We start from the raw sequence: 22,961 nt of genomic DNA, 5'->3' as shown, positions 1-22,961 counted from the left end.
AGACATTGACAGTTTGCCTATGGTAAGTGTTGGCCGTGTCAGAGCAGACATTGACAGTTGTCTATGGTAAGTGTTGGCCGTGTCAGACATTGACAGTTTGTCTATGGTAAGTGTTGGCCGTGTCAGACATTGACAGTTTGCCTATGGTAAGTGTTGGCCGTGTCAGAGCAGACATTGACAGTTGTCTATGGTAAGTGTTGGCCGTGTCAGACATTGACAGTTTGTCTATGGTAAGTGTTGGCCGTGTCAGACATTGACAGTTTGCCTATGGTAAGTGTTGGCCGTGTCAGACATTGACAGTTTGTCTATGGTAAGTGTTGGCCGTGTCAGACATTGACAGTTTGCCTATGGTAAGTGTTGGCCGTGTCAGACATTGACAGTTTGTCTATGGTAAGTGTTGGCCGTGTCAGACATTGACAGTTTGCCTATGGTAAGTGTTGGCCGTGTCAGACATTGACAGTTTGTCTATGGTAAGTGTTGGCCGTGTCAGACATTGACAGTTTGTCTATGGTAAGTGTTGGCCGTGTCAGACATTGACAGTTTGTCTATGGTAAGTGTTGGCCGTGTCAGACATTGACAGTTTGTCTATGGTAAGTGTTGGCCGTGTCAGACATTGACAGTTTGTCTATGGTAAGTGTTGGCCGTGTCAGACATTGACAGTTTGTCTATGGTAAGTGTTGGCCGTGTCAGACATTGACAGTTTGTCTATGGTAAGTGTTGGCCGTGTCAGACATTGACAGTTTGTCTATGGTAAGTGTTGGCCGTGTCAGACATTGACAGTTTGCCTATGGTAAGTGTTGGCCGTGTCAGACATTGACAGTTTGTCTATGGTAAGTGTTGGCCGTGTCAGACATTGACAGTTTGCCTATGGTAAATGTTGGCCGTGTCAGACATTGACAGTTTGCCTATGGTAAGTGTTGGCCGTGTCAGACATTGACAGTTTGTCTATGGTAAGTGTTGGCCGTGTCAGACATTGACAGTTTGCCTATGGTAAGTGTTGGCCGTGTCAGACATTGACAGTTTGTCTATGGTAAGTGTTGGCCGTGTCAGAGTAGACATTGACAGTTTGCCTATGGTAAGTGTTGGCCGTGTCAGACATTGACAGTTTGCCTATGGTAAGTGTTGGCCGTGTCAGACATTGACAGTTTGTCTATGGTAAGTGTTGGCCGTGTCAGACATTGACAGTTTGTCTATGGTAAGTGTTGGCCGTGTCAGACATTGACAGTTTGTCTATGGTAAGTGTTGGCCGTGTCAACCATTGACAGTTTGCCTATGGTAAGTGTTGGCCGTGTCAGACATTGACAGTTTGTCTATGGTAAGTGTTGGCCGTGTCAGACATTGACAGTTTGCCTATGGTAAGTGTTGGCCGTGTCAGACATTGACAGTTTGTCTATGGTAAGTGTTGGCCGTGTCAGACATTGACAGTTTGTCTATGGTAAGTGTTGGCCGTGTCAGACATTGACAGTTTGTCTATGGTAAGTGTTGGCCGTGTCAGACATTGACAGTTTGTCTATGGTAAGTGTTGGCCGTGTCAGACATTGACAGTTTGTCTATGGTAAGTGTTGGCCGTGTCAGACATTGACAGTTTGCCTATGGTAAGTGTTGGCCGTGTCAGACATTGACAGTTTGTCTATGGTAAGTGTTGGCCGTGTCAGAGCAGACATTGACAGTTTGTCTATGGTAAGTGTTGGCCGTGTCAGACATTGACAGTTTGTCTATGGTAAGTGTTGGCCGTGTCAGAGTAGACATTGACAGTTTGCCTATGGTAAGTGTTGGCCGTGTCAGACATTGACAGTTTGTCTATGGTAAGTGTTGGCCGTGTCAGACATTGACAGTTTGTCTATGGTAAGTGTTGGCCGTGTCAGACATTGACAGTTTGTCTATGGTAAGTGTTGGCCGTGTCAGACATTGACAGTTTGTCTATGGTAAGTGTTGGCCGTGTCAGACATTGACAGTTTGCCTATGGTAAGTGTTGGCCGTGTCAGACATTGACAGTTTGCCTATGGTAAGTGTTGGCCGTGTCAGAGCAGACATTGACAGTTTGCCTATGGTAAGTGTTGGCCGTGTCAGAGCAGACATTGACAGTTTGCCTATGGTAAGTGTTGGCCGTGTCAGAGCAGACATTGACAGTTTGCCTATGGTAAGTGTTGGCCGTGTCTGAGCAGACATTGACAGTTTGTCTATGGTAAGTGTTGGCCGTGTCAGAGCAGACATTGACAGTTGTCTATGGTAAGTGTTGGCCGTGTCAGACATTGACAGTTTGCCTATGGTAAGTGTTGGCCGTGTCAGACATTGACAGTTTGCCTATGGTAAGTGTTGGCCGTGTCAGACATTGACAGTTTGCCTATGGTAAGTGTTGGCCGTGTCAGAGCAGACATTGACAGTTTGCCTATGGTAAGTGTTGGCCGTGTCAGACATTGACAGTTTGCCTATGGTAAGTGTTGGCCGTGTCAGAGCAGACATTGACAGTTGTCTATGGTAAGTGTTGGCCGTGTCAGACATTGACAGTTTGTCTATGGTAAGTGTTGGCCGTGTCAGACATTGACAGTTTGCCTATGGTAAGTGTTGGCCGTGTCAGAGCAGACATTGACAGTTGTCTATGGTAAGTGTTGGCCGTGTCAGACATTGACAGTTTGTCTATGGTAAGTGTTGGCCGTGTCAGACATTGACAGTTTGCCTATGGTAAGTGTTGGCCGTGTCAGACATTGACAGTTTGTCTATGGTAAGTGTTGGCCGTGTCAGACATTGACAGTTTGCCTATGGTAAGTGTTGGCCGTGTCAGACATTGACAGTTTGTCTATGGTAAGTGTTGGCCGTGTCAGACATTGACAGTTTGCCTATGGTAAGTGTTGGCCGTGTCAGACATTGACAGTTTGTCTATGGTAAGTGTTGGCCGTGTCAGACATTGACAGTTTGTCTATGGTAAGTGTTGGCCGTGTCAGACATTGACAGTTTGTCTATGGTAAGTGTTGGCCGTGTCAGACATTGACAGTTTGTCTATGGTAAGTGTTGGCCGTGTCAGACATTGACAGTTTGTCTATGGTAAGTGTTGGCCGTGTCAGACATTGACAGTTTGTCTATGGTAAGTGTTGGCCGTGTCAGACATTGACAGTTTGTCTATGGTAAGTGTTGGCCGTGTCAGACATTGACAGTTTGTCTATGGTAAGTGTTGGCCGTGTCAGACATTGACAGTTTGCCTATGGTAAGTGTTGGCCGTGTCAGACATTGACAGTTTGTCTATGGTAAGTGTTGGCCGTGTCAGACATTGACAGTTTGCCTATGGTAAATGTTGGCCGTGTCAGACATTGACAGTTTGCCTATGGTAAGTGTTGGCCGTGTCAGACATTGACAGTTTGTCTATGGTAAGTGTTGGCCGTGTCAGACATTGACAGTTTGCCTATGGTAAGTGTTGGCCGTGTCAGACATTGACAGTTTGTCTATGGTAAGTGTTGGCCGTGTCAGAGTAGACATTGACAGTTTGCCTATGGTAAGTGTTGGCCGTGTCAGACATTGACAGTTTGCCTATGGTAAGTGTTGGCCGTGTCAGACATTGACAGTTTGTCTATGGTAAGTGTTGGCCGTGTCAGACATTGACAGTTTGTCTATGGTAAGTGTTGGCCGTGTCAGACATTGACAGTTTGTCTATGGTAAGTGTTGGCCGTGTCAACCATTGACAGTTTGCCTATGGTAAGTGTTGGCCGTGTCAGACATTGACAGTTTGTCTATGGTAAGTGTTGGCCGTGTCAGACATTGACAGTTTGCCTATGGTAAGTGTTGGCCGTGTCAGACATTGACAGTTTGTCTATGGTAAGTGTTGGCCGTGTCAGACATTGACAGTTTGTCTATGGTAAGTGTTGGCCGTGTCAGACATTGACAGTTTGTCTATGGTAAGTGTTGGCCGTGTCAGACATTGACAGTTTGTCTATGGTAAGTGTTGGCCGTGTCAGACATTGACAGTTTGTCTATGGTAAGTGTTGGCCGTGTCAGACATTGACAGTTTGCCTATGGTAAGTGTTGGCCGTGTCAGACATTGACAGTTTGTCTATGGTAAGTGTTGGCCGTGTCAGAGCAGACATTGACAGTTTGTCTATGGTAAGTGTTGGCCGTGTCAGACATTGACAGTTTGTCTATGGTAAGTGTTGGCCGTGTCAGAGTAGACATTGACAGTTTGCCTATGGTAAGTGTTGGCCGTGTCAGACATTGACAGTTTGTCTATGGTAAGTGTTGGCCGTGTCAGACATTGACAGTTTGTCTATGGTAAGTGTTGGCCGTGTCAGACATTGACAGTTTGTCTATGGTAAGTGTTGGCCGTGTCAGACATTGACAGTTTGTCTATGGTAAGTGTTGGCCGTGTCAGACATTGACAGTTTGTCTATGGTAAGTGTTGGCCGTGTCAGACATTGACAGTTTGTCTATGGTAAGTGTTGGCCGTGTCAGACATTGACAGTTTGTCTATGGTAAGTGTTGGCCGTGTCAGACATTGACAGTTTGTCTATGGTAAGTGTTGGCCGTGTCAGACATTGACAGTTTGTCTATGGTAAGTGTTGGCCGTGTCAGAGTAGACATTGACAGTTTGCCTATGGTAAGTGTTGGCCGTGTCAGACATTGACAGTTTGCCTATGGTAAGTGTTGGCCGTGTCAGACATTGACAGTTTGCCTATGGTAAGTGTTGGCCGTGTCAGACATTGACAGTTTGCCTATGGTAAGTGTTGGCCGTGTCAGAGCAGACATTGACAGTTTGTCTATGGTAAGTGTTGGCCGTGTCAGACATTGACAGTTTGCCTATGGTAAGTGTTGGCCGTGTCAGACATTGACAGTTTGTCTATGGTAAGTGTTGGCCGTGTCAGAGCAGACATTGACAGTTTGTCTATGGTAAGTGTTGGCCGTGTCAGACATTGACAGTTTGCCTATGGTAAGTGTTGGCCGTGTCAGAGCAGACATTGACAGTTTGTCTATGGTAAGTGTTGGCCGTGTCAGACATTGACAGTTTGCCTATGGTAAGTGTTGGCCGTGTCAGACATTGACAGTTTGTCTATGGTAAGTGTTGGCCGTGTCAGAGTAGACATTGACAGTTTGTCTATGGTAAGTGTTGGCCGTGTCAGACATTGACAGTTTGCCTATGGTAAGTGTTGGCCGTGTCAGACATTGACAGTTTGTCTATGGTAAGTGTTGGCCGTGTCAGACATTGACAGTTTGTCTATGGTAAGTGTTGGCCGTGTCAGACATTGACAGTTTGCCTATGGTAAGTGTTGGCCGTGTCAGACATTGACAGTTGTCTATGGTAAGTGTTGGCTGTGTCAGACATTGACAGTTTGTCTATGGTAAGTGTTGGCCGTGTCAGACATTGACAGTTTGTCTATGGTAAGTGTTGGCCGTGTCAGAGCAGACATTGACAGTTTGCCTATGGTAAGTGTTGGCCGTGTCAGAGTAGACATTGACAGTTTGCCTATGGTAAGTGTTGGCCGTGTCAGAGCAGACATTGACAGTTTGTCTATGGTAAGTGTTGGCCGTGTCAGAGCAGACATTGACAGTTTGTCTATGGTAAGTGTTGGCCGTGTCAGACATTGACAGTTTGTCTATGGTAAGTGTTGGCCGTGTCAGACATTGACAGTTTGCCTATGGTAAGTGTTGGCCGTGTCAGACATTGACAGTTTGCCTATGGTAAGTGTTGGCCGTGTCAGACATTGACAGTTTGTCTATGGTAAGTGTTGGCCGTGTCAGAGCAGACATTGACAGTTTGCCTATGGTAAGTGTTGGCCGTGTCAGAACAGACATTGACAGTTTGCCTATGGTAAGTGTTGGCCGTGTCAGACATTGACAGTTTGTCTATGGTAAGTGTTGGCCGTGTCAGAGTAGACATTGACAGTTTGTCTATGGTAAGTGTTGGCCGTGTCAGACATTGACAGTTTGCCTATGGTAAGTGTTGGCCGTGTCAGACATTGACAGTTTGCCTATGGTAAGTGTTGGCCGTGTCAGAGCAGACATTGACAGTTTGCCTATGGTAAGTGTTGGCCGTGTCAGAGCAGACATTGACAGTTTGCCTATGGTAAGTGTTGGCCGTGTCAGAGCAGACATTGACAGTTTGCCTATGGTAAGTGTTGGCCGTGTCAGAGCAGACATTGACAGTTTGTCTATGGTAAGTGTTGGCCGTGTCAGAGCAGACATTGACAGTTGTCTATGGTAAGTGTTGGCCGTGTCAGACATTGACAGTTTGCCTATGGTAAGTGTTGGCCGTGTCAGACATTGACAGTTTGCCTATGGTAAGTGTTGGCCGTGTCAGACATTGACAGTTTGCCTATGGTAAGTGTTGGCCGTGTCAGAGCAGACATTGACAGTTTGCCTATGGTAAGTGTTGGCCGTGTCAGACATTGACAGTTTGCCTATGGTAAGTGTTGGCCGTGTCAGAGCAGACATTGACAGTTGTCTATGGTAAGTGTTGGCCGTGTCAGACATTGACAGTTTGTCTATGGTAAGTGTTGGCCGTGTCAGACATTGACAGTTTGCCTATGGTAAGTGTTGGCCGTGTCAGAGCAGACATTGACAGTTTGTCTATGGTAAGTGTTGGCCGTGTCAGACATTGACAGTTTGTCTATGGTAAGTGTTGGCCGTGTCAGACATTGACAGTTTGTCTATGGTAAGTGTTGGCCGTGTCAGACATTGACAGTTTGCCTATGGTAAGTGTTGGCCGTGTCAGACATTGACAGTTTGTCTATGGTAAGTGTTGGCCGTGTCAGACATTGACAGTTTGCCTATGGTAAGTGTTGGCCGTGTCAGACATTGACAGTTTGTCTATGGTAAGTGTTGGCCGTGTCAGACATTGACAGTTTGCCTATGGTAAGTGTTGGCCGTGTCAGACATTGACAGTTTGTCTATGGTAAGTGTTGGCCGTGTCAGACATTGACAGTTTGCCTATGGTAAGTGTTGGCCGTGTCAGAGTAGACATTGACAGTTTGTCTATGGTAAGTGTTGGCCGTGTCAGACATTGACAGTTTGTCTATGGTAAGTGTTGGCCGTGTCAGACATTGACAGTTTGTCTATGGTAAGTGTTGGCCGTGTCAGACATTGACAGTTTGTCTATGGTAAGTGTTGGCCGTGTCAGACATTGACAGTTTGCCTATGGTAAGTGTTGGCCGTGTCAGAGCAGACATTGACAGTTTGCCTATGGTAAGTGTTGGCCGTGTCAGACATTGACAGTTTGTCTATGGTAAGTGTTGGCCGTGTCAGACATTGACAGTTTGCCTATGGTAAGTGTTGGCCGTGTCAGACATTGACAGTTTGCCTATGGTAAGTGTTGGCCGTGTCAGACATTGACAGTTTGCCTATGGTAAGTGTTGGCCGTGTCAGAGCAGACATTGACAGTTTGCCTATGGTAAGTGTTGGCCGTGTCAGAGCAGAGACAACGCAGGTACCTTGGCGTTGAGCACCATGAACAGGGGATGGTCAGGCGTGGCTTGGGCTCTCCACTGGAGAACATCCTGCATGTAGAGGAACTATTGGAGACAGAAACCAGGAGATACTCAGAATACAGACATAACTAGGAGATCCTCAGAATACAGACAGACAGAACCAGGAGATACTCAGAATACAGACAGACAGAACCAGGAGATACTCAGTATACAGACAGACAGAACCAGGAGAAACTCAGTATACAGACAGACAGAACCAGGAGATACTCAGAATACAGACAGAACCAGGAGATACTCAGTATACAGAGAGACAGAAACCAGAAGATACTCAGTATACAGACAGAACCAGGAGATACTCAGTATACAGACAGAACCAGGAGAAACTCAGTATACAGACATAACCAGGAGATACTCAGTATACAGACAGACAGAACCAGGAGATACTCAGTATACAGAAAGACAGAACCAGGAGATACTCAGTATACAGACAGACAGAACCAGGAGATACTCAGCATACAGACAGACAGAACCAGGAGATACTCAGTATACAGACAGAACCAGGAGATACTCAGTATACAGACAGAACCAGGAGATACTCAGTATACAGACAGACAGAACCAGGAGATACTCAGTATACAGAAAGACAGAAACCAGGAGATACTCAGTAGACAGACAGAACCAGGAAATATTCAGTATACAGACAGACAGAACCAGGAAATATTCAGTAGACAGACAGAACCAGGAGATACTCGGTATACAGACAGACAGAACCAGGAGATACTCAGCATATAGACAGACAGAACCAGGAGATACTCAGTACACAGACAGAACCAGGAGATCGTCAGTATACAGACAGACAGAAACCAGGAGATATTCAGAATACAGACAGAACCAGGAGATACTCAGTATACAGACAGACAGAACCAGGAGATACTCAGTATACAGACAGACAGACAGAACCAGGAGATCCCCAGTATACAGACAGACAGAACCAGGAGATCCCCAGTATACAGACAGACAGAACCAGGAGATCCCCAGAATACAGACAGAACCAGGAGATACTCAGTATACAGACAGACCCAGGAGATACTCAGAATACAGACAGACAGAACCAGGAGATCCTCAGTATACAGACAGACAGAAACCAGGAGATACTCAGAATACAGACAGACCCAGGAGATACTCAGAATACAGACAGACCCAGGAGATACTCAGTATACAGACAGACCCAGGAGATACTCAGTATACAGACAGACAGAACCAGGAGATCCTCAGTATACAGACAGACAGAAACCAGGAGATACTCAGTATACAGACAGACAGAACCAGGAGATACTCAGTATACAGACAGACAGAACCAGGAGATACTCAGTATACAGACAGAACCAGGAGATACTCAGTATACAGACAGACAGAACCAGGAGATACTCAGTATACAGACAGAACCAGGAGATACTCAGTAATCAGACAGAACCAGGAGATCCTCAGTATACAGACAGAACCAGGAGAAACTCAGTATACAGACAGAACAAGGAGATACTCAGAATACAGACAGAACCAGGAGATTCTCAGTATACAGACAGACAGAACCAGGAGAAACTTAAAATACAGACAGACAGAACCAAGATATCCTCAGTATACAGACAGAACCAGGAGATACTCAGTATACAGACAGACAGAACCAGGAGATACTCAATATACAGACAGACAGAACCAGGAGAAACTCAGTATACAGACAGAACCAGGAGATACTCAGAATACAGACAGAACCAGGAGATACTCAGCATACAGACAGACAGAACCAGGAGATACTCAGAATACAGACAGAACCAGGAGATCCTCAGTATACAGACAGAACCAGGAGATCCTCAATATACAGACAGACAGAACCAGAAGATCCTCAGTATACAGACAGACAGAACCAGGAGATACTCAGTATACAGACAGAACCAGGAGATCCTCAGTATACAGACAGACAGAACCAGGAGATACTCAGTATACAGACAGAACCAGGAGATCCTCTGAATACAGACAGAACCAGGATATCCTCAGTATACAGACAGAACCAGGAGATCCTCTGTATACAGACAGACAGAACCAGAAGATCCTCAGTATACAGACAGACAGAACCAGAAGATCCTCAGTATACAGACTGAACCAGGAGAACCTCAGTATACAGACAGACAGAACTAGGATATCCTCATTATACAGACAGACAGAAACCAGGAGATACTCAGTATACAGACAGACAGAACCAGAAGATCCTCAGTATACAGAAAGACAGAACCAGGAGATCCTCAGTATACAGACTGAACCAGGAGAACCTCAGTATACAGACAGAACTAGGAGATACTCAGTATACAGACAGACAGTACCAGGAGATACTCAGAATACAGACAGACAGAACCAGGAGATACTCAGTATACAGACAGACAGAACCATGATATCCTCAGTATACAGACAGACAGAACCAGGAGAAACTAAGTATACAGACAGACGGAACCAGGAGATACTCAGTATACAGACAGAACCAGGAGATCCTCAGTATACAGACAGAACCAAGAGATCCTCAGTATACAGACAGACAGAACCAGGAGATCCTCAGTATACAGACAGAACCAGGAGAAACTTAGTATACAGACAGAACCAGGAGATCCTCAGTATACAGAGAGACAGAACCAGGAGATCCTCAGTACACAGACAGACAGAACCAGGAGATCCTCAGTATACAGACAGACAGAACCAGGAGATACTCAGTATACAGACAGAACCAGGAGAAACTCAGTATACAGACAGACAGAACCAGAAGATCCTCAGTATACAGACTGAACCAGGAGAACCTCAGTATACAGACTGAACCAGAAGAACCTCAGTATACAGACAGACAGAACCAGGAGATACTCAGTATACAGACAGAACCAGGAGAACCTCAGTATACAGACAGACAGAACCAGAAGATCCTCAGTATACAGACAGACAGAACCAGAAGATCCTCAGTATACAGACTGAACCAGGAGAACCTCAGTATACAGACTGAACCAGGAGAACCTCAGTATACAGACAGAACCAGGAGATCCTCAGTATACAGACAGACAGAACCAGGAGATACTCAGAATACAGACAGAACCAGGAGAAACTGAGTATACAGACAGAACCAGGAGATCCTCAGTATACAGACAGACAGAACCAGGAGATCCTCAGTATACAGACAGAACCAGGAGAAACTCAGTATACAGACAGAACCAGGAGAAACTCAGTATACAGACAGAACCAGGAGAAACTCAGTATACAGACAGACATAACCAGGAGATCCTCAGTATACAGAGAGACAGAACTAGGAGATCCTCAGTATACAGACAGACAGAACTAGGAGATCCTCAGTATACAGACAGACAGAACCAGGAGAAACTCAGTATACAGACAGAACCAGGAGATACTCAGTATACAGACAGAACCAGGAGATACTCAGTATACAGACAGACGGAACCAGGATATCCTCAGTATACAGACAGAACTAGGAGATCCTCAGTAATCAGACAGAACTAGGAGATCCTCAGAATACAGACAGAACTAGGAGATACTCAGTATACAGACAGAATTAGGAGATACTCAGCATACAGACAGAACCAGGAGATCCTCAGTATACAGACAGACAGAACCAGGAGATACTCAGAATACAGACAGACAGAACCAGGAGATCCTCAGTATACAGACAGACAGAACCAGGAGAACCTCAGTATACAGACAGACAGAACAAGGAGATCCTCAGTATACAGACAGACGGAACCAGGATATACTCAGTATACAGACAGACAGAACCAGGAGAACCTCAGTATACAGACAGACAGAACCAGGAGATACTCAGAATACAGACAGACAGAACCAGGAGATCCTCAGTATACAGACAGACAGAACCAGGAGAACCTCAGTATACAGACAGACGGAACCAGGAGATCCTCAGTATACAGACGGAACCAGGAGATCCTCAGTATACAGACAGACAGAACCAGGAGATCCTCAATAGACAGACAGAACTAGGAGATCCTCAGTATACAGACAGACAGAACCAGAAGATCCTCAGAATACAGACAGAACCAGGAGATACTCAGTATACAGACAGACAGAACCAGGAGATACTCAGTATACAGACAGAACCAGGAGATACTCAGTATACAGACAGACAGAACCAGGAGATACTCAGTATACAGACAGACAGAAACCAGGAGAAACTCAGTATACAGACAGACAGAAACCAGGAGAAACTCAGTATACAGACAGACAGAACCAGGAGATACTCAGTATACAGACAGACAGAACCAGGAGATACTCAGAATACAGACAGACAGAACCAGGAGATCCTCAGTATACAGACAGACAGAACCAGGAGATACTCAGAATACAGACAGACAGAACCAGGAGATCCTCAGTATACAGACAGACAGAACTAGGAGATCCTCAGTATACAGACAGACGGAACCAGGAGATCCTCAGTATACAGGCAGACAGAACCAGGAGAAACTCAGTATATAGACAGACAGAACCAGGAGATCCTCAGTATACTGACGGAACCAGGAGATCCTCAGTATACTGACAGAACCAGAAGATCCTCAGTATACAGACAGAACCAGGAGGTCCTCAGTATACAGACAGAACCAGAAGATCCTCAGTATACAGACAGAACCAGGAGATCCTCAGTATACAGACAGACTGGACCAGGAGATCCTCAGTATACAGACAGAACCAGGAGATCCTCAGTATACAGACAGACAGAACCAGGAGATCCTCAGTATACAGACAGAACCAGGAGATCCTCAGAATAGAGACAGAACCAGGAGATCCTCAGTATACAGACAGACAGAACCAGGAGATCCTCAGTATACAGACAGAACCAGAAGATCCTCAGTATACAGACTGAACCAGGAGATCCTCAGTATACAGACAGAACCAGGAGATCCTCAGTATACAGACAGAACCAGGAGATCCTCAATATACAGACAGAACCAGGAGATCCTCAATATACAGACAGAACCAGGAGATCCTCAGTATACAGACAGAACCAGGAGATACTCAGTATACAGACAGACGGAACCAGGATATCCTCAGTATACAGACAGAACTAGGAGATCCTCAGTAATCAGACAGAACTAGGAGATCCTCAGTAATCAGACAGAACTAGGAGATCCTCAGAATACAGACAGAACTAGGAGATACTCAGTATACAGACAGAACTAGGAGATACTCAGTATACAGACAGACAGAACCAGGAGATCCTCAGTATACAGACAGACAGAACCAGGAGATCCTCAGTATACAGACAGACAGAACCAGGAGATCCTCAATAGACAGACAGAACTAGGAGATCCTCAGTATACAGACAGACAGAACCAGGAGATCCTCAGAATACAGACAGAACCAGGAGATCCTCAGTATACAGACAGACAGAACCAGGAGATCCTCAATAGACAGACAGAACTAGGAGATCCTCAGTATACAGACAGACAGAACCAGGAGATACTCAGTATACAGACAGAACCAGAAGATCCTCAGAATACAGACAGAACCAGGAGATACTCAGTATACAGACAGACAGAACCAGGAGATACTCAGTATACAGACAGACAGAACCAGGAGATACTCAGTATACAGACAGACAGAACCAGGAGATACTCAGTATACAGACAGACAGAACCAGGAGATACTCAGTATACAGACAGAACCAGGAGAAAATCAGTATACAGACAGACAGAACCAGGAGATACTCAGTATACAGACAGAACCAGGAGAAAATCAGTATACAGACAGACAGAACCAGGAGATACTCAGAATACAGACAGAACCAGGAGATACACAGTATACAGACAGACAGAACCAGGAGATACTCAGAATACAGACAGACAGAACCAGGAGATCCTCAGTATACAGACAGACAGAACTAGGAGATCCTCAGTATACAGACAGACAGAACCAGGAGATACTCAGAATACAGACAGACAGAACCAGGAGATCCTCAGAATACAGACAGAACCAGGAGATCCTCAGTATACAGACAGACAGAACTACGAGATCCTCAGTATACAGACAGACAGAACTAGGAGATCCTCAGTATACAGACAGACGGAACCAGGAGATCCTCAGTATACAGGCAGACAGAACAAGGAGAACCTCAGTATACAGACAGACAGAACCAGGAGAAACTCAGTATACAGACAGACAGAACCAGGAGAAACTCAGTATACAGACAGACAGAACCAGAAGATCCTCAGTATACAGACAGACATAATCAGAAGATCCTCAGAATACAGACAGAACCAGGAGAAACTCAGTATACAGACAGACAGAACCAGGAGATCCTCAATAGACAGACAGAACTAGGAGATCCTCAGTATACAGACAGACAGAACCAGGAGATCCTCAGAATACAGACGGAACCAGGAGATCCTCAGTATACAGACAGACAGAACCAGGAGATCCTCAATAGACAGACAGAACTAGGAGATCCTCAGTATACAGACAGACAGAACCAGGAGATACTCAGTATACAGACAGACAGAACCAGGAGAAACTCAGTATACAGACAGACAGAACCAGAAGATCCTCAGTATACAGACAGACAGAATCAGAAGATCCTCAGAATACAGACAGAACCAGGAGAAACTCAGTATACAGACAGACAGAACCAGAAGATCCTCAGTATACAGACTGAACCAGGAGAACCTCAGTATACAGACTGAACCAGGAGAACCTCAGTATACAGACTGAACCAGGAGAACCTCAATATACAGACAGAACCAGGACATCCTCAGTATACAGACAGACAGAAACCAGGAGAAACTCAGTATACAGACAGAACCAGGAGATCCTCAATATACAGACAGAACCATGAGAAACTCAGTATATAGACAGACAGAACCAGGAGATCCTCAGTATACTGACGGAACCAGGAGATCCTCAGTATACAGACAGACGGAACCAGGAGATCCTCAGTATACAGACAGACGGAACCAGGAGAACCTCAGTATACAGACAGACAGAACTAGGATATCCTCAGTATACAGACAGACAGAACTAGGAGATCCTCAGTATACAGACAGACAGAACCAGGAGATACTCAGTATACAGACAGACAGAACCAGGAGATCCTCAGTATACAGACAGACAGAACCAGGAGATCCTCAGAATACAGACAGAACCAGGAGATCCTCAGTATACAGACAGAACCAGAAGATCCTCAGTATACAGACAGAACCAGAAGATCCTCAGTATACAGACAGAACCAGGAGATCCTCAGTATACAGACAGACGGAACCAGGAGATCCTCAGTATACAGACAGACGGAACTAGGAGATCCTCAGTATACAGACAGAACCAGGAGATCCTCAGTATACAGACAGAACCAGGAGATCCTCAGTATACAGACAGAACCAGGAGATTCTCAGTATACAGACAGACAGAACCAGGAGATCCTCAGTATACAGACAGAACCGGGAGATCCTCAGAATACAGACAGAACCGGGAGATCCTCAGTATACAGACAGACAGAACCAGGAGATCCTCAGTATACAGACAGAACCGGGAGATCCTAAGAATACAGACAGAACCGGGAGATCCTCAGTATACAGACAGAACCAGGAGAAACTCAGTATACAGACAGAACCAGGAGAAACTCAGTATACAGACAGAACCAGGAGATCCTCAGTATACAGACAGAACCAGGAGATCCTCAGTATACAGACAGACCGAACCAGAAGATCCTCAGTATACAGACAGACAGAACCAGGAGATCCTCAGAATACAGACAGAACCAGGAGATCCTCAGAATACAGACAGAACCAGGAGATCCTCAGTATACAGACAGACAGAACCAGAAGATCCTCAGTATACAGACAGACAGAATCAGGAGATCCTCAGAATACAGACGGAACCAAGAGATACTCAGTATACAGACAGAACCAGGAGATCCTCAGAATACAGACAGAACCAGGAGATCCTCAGTATACAGACAGACAGAACCAGAAGATCCTCAGTATACAGACAGAACCAGAAGATCCTCAGTATACAGACAGAACCAGGAGATCCTCAGTATACAGACAGAACCAGAAGATCCTCAGTATACAGACAGACGGAACCAGGAGATCCTCAGTATACAGACAGAACCAGAAGATCCTCAGTATACAGACAGAACCAGGAGATCCTCAGTATACAGACAGACGGAACCAGGAGATCCTCAGTATACAGACTGAACCAGGAGATCCTCAGTATACAGACTGAACCAGGAGATCCTCAGTATACAGACAGAACCAGGAGAACCTCAGTATACAGACTGAACCAGGAGATCCTCAGTATACAGACAGAACCAGGAGATCCTCAGTATACAGACTGAACCAGGAGATCCTCAGTATACAGACAGAACCAAGAGATCCTCAGTATACAGACAGACAGAACTAGGAGATACTCAGAATACAGACAGACGGAACCAGGATATCCTCAGTATACACAGAGGACCAGGAGAACCTCAGTATACAGACAGACAGAACCAGGAGATCCTCAGTATACAGACAGACAGAACCAGGAGAACCTCAGTATACAGACAGACAGAACCAGGAGATCCTCAGTATACAGACAGTACCAGGAGATCCTCAGTATACAGACAGAACCAGGAGATCCTCAGTAGTCAGACAGAAGTAGGAGATACTCAGTATACAGACAGAACCAGGAGATACTCAGTATACAGACAGAACCAGGAGATCCTCAGAATACAGACAGAACTAGGAGATCCTCAGTATACAGACAGAACAGCAGTTACCTGTGTGACCAGGTGATAGGTGAAGAGGAATGGTCTGTACCTTACATGTCTCTGTGTGTCCAGGTGAAAGGTGAAAGGTGAGGAGGGATGATCTGTACCTTACGTGCCTGGTCATTGTCCTCTAGTTGAGCCACGTCTCTCCCACAGGCCTGAGCAATCCTCTTCCCTGCTACCAGGTTCCCCACGATCATAGAGGCAGGACCCACCTCTGTCCAACACACATCATCATCACCACAATCATCATCCTCACCACCACCACCAACTCTGTTCATCAACATCAGAATGTTGATAATTGTTTCCTCCTGAATAGATGTTGAACAGTATATAGTTCTAACAGTAGGTTCTGAACAGTATATAGTTCTAACAGTAGGTTCTGAACAGTATATAGTTCTAACAGTATATAGTTCTAACAGTATATAGTTCTAACAGTAGGTTCTGAACAGTATATAGTTCTAACAGTAGGTTCTGAACAGTATATAGTTCTAACAGTAGGTTATGAACAGTATATAGTTCTAACAGTATATAGTTCTAACAGTATATAGTTCTAACAGTAGGTTCTGAACAGTATATAGTTCTAACAGTAGGTTCTGAACAGTATATAGTTCTAACAGTAGGTTATGAACAGTATATAGTTCTAACAGTATATAGTTCTAACAGTATATAGTTCTAACAGTAGGTTCTGAACAGTATATAGTTCTAACAGTATATAGTTCTAACAGTATATAGATTAACAGATAGTTCTGAACAGTATATAGTTCTAACAGTAGGTTCTGAACAGTATATAGTTCTAACAGTAGGTACTGAACAGTATATAGTTCTAACAGTAGGTTCTGAACAGTATATAGTTCTAACAGTATATAGATTAACAGATAGTTCTGAACAGTATATAGTTCTAACAGTAGGTTCTGAACAGTATATAGTTCTAACAGTATATAGTTCTAACAGTAGGTACTGAACAGTATATAGTTATAACAGTATATAGTTCTAGCAGTAGGTTCTGAACAGTATATAGTTCTAACAGTATATAGTTCTAACAGTAGGTTCTGAACAGTATATAGTTCTAACAGTAGGTTATGAACAGTATATAGTTCTAACAGTATATAGTTCTAACAGTATATAGTTCTAACAGTAGGTTCTGAACAGTATATAGTTCTAACAGTATATAGTTCTAACAGTAGGTTCTGAACAGTATATAGTTCTAACAGTAGGTTCTGAACAGTATATAGTTCTAAAAGTATATAGTTCTAACAGTAGGTTCTGAACAGTATATAGTTCTAACTGCATATAGTTCTAACAGTAGGTTCTGAACAGTATATAGTTCTAACAGTATATAGTTCTAACAGTAGGTTCTGAACAGTATATAGTTCTAACAGTAGGTTCTGAACAGTATATAGTTCTAACAGTAGGTTCTGAACAGTATATAGTTCTAACAGTAGGTTCTGAACAGTATATAGTTCTAACAGTAGGTTCTGAACAGTATATAGTTCTAACAGTAGGTTCTGAACAGTATATAGTTCTAACAGTATATAGTTCTAACAGTAGGTTCTGAACAGTATATAGTTCTAACAGTAGGTTCTGAACAGTATATAGTTCTAACAGTAGGTTCTGAACAGTATATAGTTCTAATTGCAGGTTCTGAACAGTATATAGTTCTAACAGTAGGTTCTGAACAGTATATAGTTCTAACTGCATATAGTTCTAATTGCAGGTTCTGAACAGTATATAGTTCTAACAGTAGGTTCTAACAGTATATAGTTCTAACAGTAGGTTCTGAACACTATATAGTTCTAACAGTAGGTTCTAACAGTATATAGTTCTAACAGTATATAGTTCTAACAGTAGGTTCTGAACAGTATATAGTTCTAACAGTATATAGTTCTAACAGTAGGTTCTGAACACTATATAGTTCTAACAGTATATAGTTCTAACAGTAGGTTCTAACAGTCGGTTCTGAAGAGTATATAGTTCTAACAGTAGGTTCTGAACAGTATATAGTTCTAACAGTAGGTTCTGAACACTGTATAGTTCTAACAGTAGGTTCTAATAGTATATAGTTCTAACAGTAGGTTCTGAACAGTATATAGTTCTAACAGTAGGTTCTGAACACTATATAGTTCTAACAGTAGGTTCTGAACACTATATAGTTCTAACAGTAGGTTCTAACAGTATATAGTTCTAACAGTATATAGTTCTAACAGTAGGTTCTGAACAGTATATAGTTCTAACAGTATATAGTTCTAACAGTAGGTTCTGAACACTATATAGTTCTAACAGTATATAGTTCTAACAGTAGGTTCTAACAGTCGGTTCTGAAGAGTATATAGTTCTAACAGTAGGTTCTGAACAGTATATAGTTCTAACAGTAGGTTCTGAACACTGTATAGTTCTAACAGTAGGTTCTAATAGTATATAGTTCTAACAGTAGGTTCTGAACAGTATATAGTTCTAACAGTAGGTTCTGAACACTATATAGTTCTAACAGTAGGTTCTGAACACTATATAGTTCTAACAGTAGGTTCTAATAGTATATAGTTCTAACAGTAGGTTATAACAGTATATAGATCTAACAGTCGGTTCTGAAGAGTATATAGTTCTAACAGTAGGTTCTGAACAGTATATAGTTCTAACAGTAGGTTCTGAACAGTTTATAGATCTAACAGTAGGTTCTGAACAGTATATAGTTCTAATTACAGGTTCTGAACAGTATATAGTTCTAACAGTAGGTTATAACAGTATATAGTTCTAACAGTAGGTTCTGAACAGTATATAGTTCTAACAGTAGGTTCTGAACAGTATATAGTTCTAACAGTATATAGTTCTAACAGTAGGTTCTGAACAGTATATAGTTCTAACAGTATATAGTTCTAACAGTAGGTTCTGAACAGTATATAGTTCTAACAGTATATAGTTCTAACAGTAGGTTCTGAACAGTATATGGTTCTAACAGTATATAGTTCTAACAGTAGGTTCTGAACAGTATATAGTTCTAACAGTATATAGTTCTAACAGTAGGTTCTGAACAGTATATAGTTCTAACAGTAGGTTCTGAACAGTATATAGTTCTAACAGTATATAGTTCTAACAGTAGGTTCTGAACAGTATATAGTTCTAACAGTAGGTTCTGAACAGTATATAGTTCTAACAGTATATAGTTCTAACAGTAGGTTCTGAACAGTATATAGTTCTAACAGTAGGTTCTGAACAGTATATAGTTCTAACAGTAGGTTCTGAACAGTATATAGTTCTAACAGTAGGTTCTGAACAGTATATAGTTCTAATTGCAGGTTCTGAACAGTATATAGTTCTAACAGTAGGTTCTGAACAGTATATAGTTCTAACTGCATATAGTTCTAATTGCAGGTTCTGAACAGTATATAGTTCTAACAGTAGGTTCTAACAGTATATAGTTCTAACAGTAGGTTCTGAACACTATATAGTTCTAACAGTAGGTTCTAACAGTATATAGTTCTAACAGTAGGTTCTGAAGACTATATAGGTCTAACAGTATATAGTTCTAACAGTAGGTTCTAACAGTCGGTTCTGAAGAGTATATAGTTCTAACAGTAGGTTCTGAACAGTATATAGTTCTAACAGTAGGTTCTGAACACTATATAGTTCTAACAGTAGGTTCTAATAGTATATAGTTCTAACAGTAGGTTCTGAACAGTATATAGTTCTAACAGTAGGTTCTGAACACGATATAGTTCTAACAGTAGGTTCTGAACACTATATAGTTCTAACAGTAGGTTCTGAACACTATATAGTTCTAACAGTAGGTTCTAATAGTATATAGTTCTAACAGTAGGTTATAACAGTATATAGATCTAACAGTCGGTTCTGAAAAGTATATAGTTCTAACAGTAGGTTCTGAACAGTATATAGTTCTAACAGTAGGTTCTGAACAGTATATAGTTCTAACAGTAGGTTCTGAACAGTATATAGTTCTAATTACAGGTTCTGAACAGTATATAGTTCTAACAGTAGGTTATAACAGTATATAGATCTAACAGTAGGTTCTGAACAGTATATAGTTCTAACAGTAGGTTCTGAACAGTATATAGTTCTAACAGTATATAGTTCTAACAGTAGGTTCTGAACAGTATATAGTTCTAACAGTATATAGTTCTAACAGTAGGTTCTGAACAGTATATAGTTCTAACAGTATATAGTTCTAACAGTAGGTTCTGAACAGTATATGGTTCTAACAGTATATAGTTCTAACAGTAGGTTCTGAACAGTATATAGTTCTAACAGTATATAGTTCTAACAGTAGGTTCTGAACAGTATAAAGTTCTAACAGTAGGTTCTGAACAGTATATAGTTCTAACAGTATATAGTTCTAACAGTAGGTTCTGAACAGTATATAGTTCTAACAGTATATAGTTCTAACAGTATATAGTTCTAACAGTAGGTTCTAACAGTATATAGTTCAAACAGTAGGTTCTGAACAGTATATAGTTCTAACAGTAGGTTCTGAACAGTATATAGTTCTAACAGTAGGTTCTGAACAGTATATAGTTCTAACAGTATATAGTTCTAACAGTAGGTTCTGAACAGTATATAGTTCTAACAGTAGGTTCTGAACAGTATATAGTTCTAACAGTAGGTTCTGAACAGTATATAGTTCTAATTGCAGGTTCTGAACAGTATATAGTTCTAACAGTAGGTTCTGAACAGTATATAGTTCTAACTGCATATAGTTCTAATTGCAGGTTCTGAACAGTATATAGTTCTAACAGTAGGTTCTAACAGTATATAGTTCTAACAGTAGGTTCTGAACACTATATAGTTCTAACAGTAGGTTCTAACAGTATATAGTTCTAACAGTATATAGTTCTAACAGTAGGTTCTGAACAGTATATAGTTCTAACAGTATATAGTTCTAACAGTAGGTTCTGAACACTATATAGTTCTAACAGTATATAGTTCTAACAGTAGGTTCTAACAGTCGGTTCTGAAGAGTATATAGTTCTAACAGTAGGTTCTGAACAGTATATAGTTCTAACAGTAGGTTCTGAACACTGTATAGTTCTAACAGTAGGTTCTAATAGTATATAGTTCTAACAGTAGGTTCTGAACAGTATATAGTTCTAACAGTAGGTTCTGAACACTATATAGTTCTAACAGTAGGTTCTGAACACTATATAGTTCTAACAGTAGGTTCTAACAGTATATAGTTCTAACAGTATATAGTTCTAACAGTAGGTTCTGAACAGTATATAGTTCTAACAGTATATAGTTCTAACAGTAGGTTCTGAACACTATATAGTTCTAACAGTATATAGTTCTAACAGTAGGTTCTAACAGTCGGTTCTGAAGAGTATATAGTTCTAACAGTAGGTTCTGAACAGTATATAGTTCTAACAGTAGGTTCTGAACACTGTATAGTTCTAACAGTAGGTTCTAATAGTATATAGTTCTAACAGTAGGTTCTGAACAGTATATAGTTCTAACAGTAGGTTCTGAACACTATATAGTTCTAACAGTAGGTTCTGAACACTATATAGTTCTAACAGTAGGTTCTAATAGTATATAGTTCTAACAGTAGGTTATAACAGTATATAGATCTAACAGTCGGTTCTGAAGAGTATATAGTTCTAACAGTAGGTTCTGAACAGTATATAGTTCTAACAGTAGGTTCTGAACAGTTTATAGATCTAACAGTAGGTTCTGAACAGTATATAGTTCTAATTACAGGTTCTGAACAGTATATAGTTCTAACAGTAGGTTATAACAGTATATAGTTCTAACAGTAGGTTCTGAACAGTATATAGTTCTAACAGTAGGTTCTGAACAGTATATAGTTCTAACAGTATATAGTTCTAACAGTAGGTTCTGAACAGTATATAGTTCTAACAGTATATAGTTCTAACAGTAGGTTCTGAACAGTATATAGTTCTAACAGTATATAGTTCTAACAGTAGGTTCTGAACAGTATATGGTTCTAACAGTATATAGTTCTAACAGTAGGTTCTGAACAGTATATAGTTCTAACAGTATATAGTTCTAACAGTAGGTTCTGAACAGTATATAGTTCTAACAGTAGGTTCTGAACAGTATATAGTTCTAACAGTATATAGTTCTAACAGTAGGTTCTGAACAGTATATAGTTCTAACAGTAGGTTCTGAACAGTATATAGTTCTAACAGTATATAGTTCTAACAGTAGGTTCTGAACAGTATATAGTTCTAACAGTAGGTTCTGAACAGTATATAGTTCTAACAGTAGGTTCTGAACAGTATATAGTTCTAACAGTAGGTTCTGAACAGTATATAGTTCTAATTGCAGGTTCTGAACAGTATATAGTTCTAACAGTAGGTTCTGAACAGTATATAGTTCTAACTGCATATAGTTCTAATTGCAGGTTCTGAACAGTATATAGTTCTAACAGTAGGTTCTAACAGTATATAGTTCTAACAGTAGGTTCTGAACACTATATAGTTCTAACAGTAGGTTCTAACAGTATATAGTTCTAACAGTAGGTTCTGAACACTATATAGGTCTAACAGTATATAGTTCTAACAGTAGGTTCTAACAGTCGGTTCTGAAGAGTATATAGTTCTAACAGTAGGTTCTGAACAGTATATAGTTCTAACAGTAGGTTCTGAACACTATATAGTTCTAACAGTAGGTTCTAATAGTATATAGTTCTAACAGTAGGTTCTGAACAGTATATAGTTCTAACAGTAGGTTCTGAACACGATATAGTTCTAACAGTAGGTTCTGAACACTATATAGTTCTAACAGTAGGT

The 22,961-nt window shown here is 41.7% G+C and overlaps 1 protein-coding gene across 1 annotated transcript in view; it reads right to left on the bottom strand.

Moving 5' to 3' along the window:
* dip2a (disco-interacting protein 2 homolog A) overlaps positions 1-22,961 on the bottom strand; it is a 341,096-nt gene that overhangs the window by 79,368 nt on the left and 238,767 nt on the right. The window contains exons 23-24 of the mRNA XM_055871968.1: positions 16,308-16,417; positions 7,410-7,490 (exon numbers count right to left, since the gene is read on the bottom strand). Coding sequence (XP_055727943.1) covers positions 7,410-7,490; positions 16,308-16,417 — 191 coding nt within the window. The remainder of the gene's footprint in view (positions 1-7,409; positions 7,491-16,307; positions 16,418-22,961) is intronic.

The sequence above is a fragment of the Salvelinus fontinalis genome, chromosome 19 (assembly GCF_029448725.1).
Source record: "Salvelinus fontinalis isolate EN_2023a chromosome 19, ASM2944872v1, whole genome shotgun sequence".
Lineage (NCBI taxonomy): Eukaryota > Metazoa > Chordata > Actinopteri > Salmoniformes > Salmonidae > Salvelinus > Salvelinus fontinalis.
The sequence above is the reverse complement of the archived record's forward strand: the minus strand, read 5'-3'. Positions and strand labels throughout refer to the sequence as shown.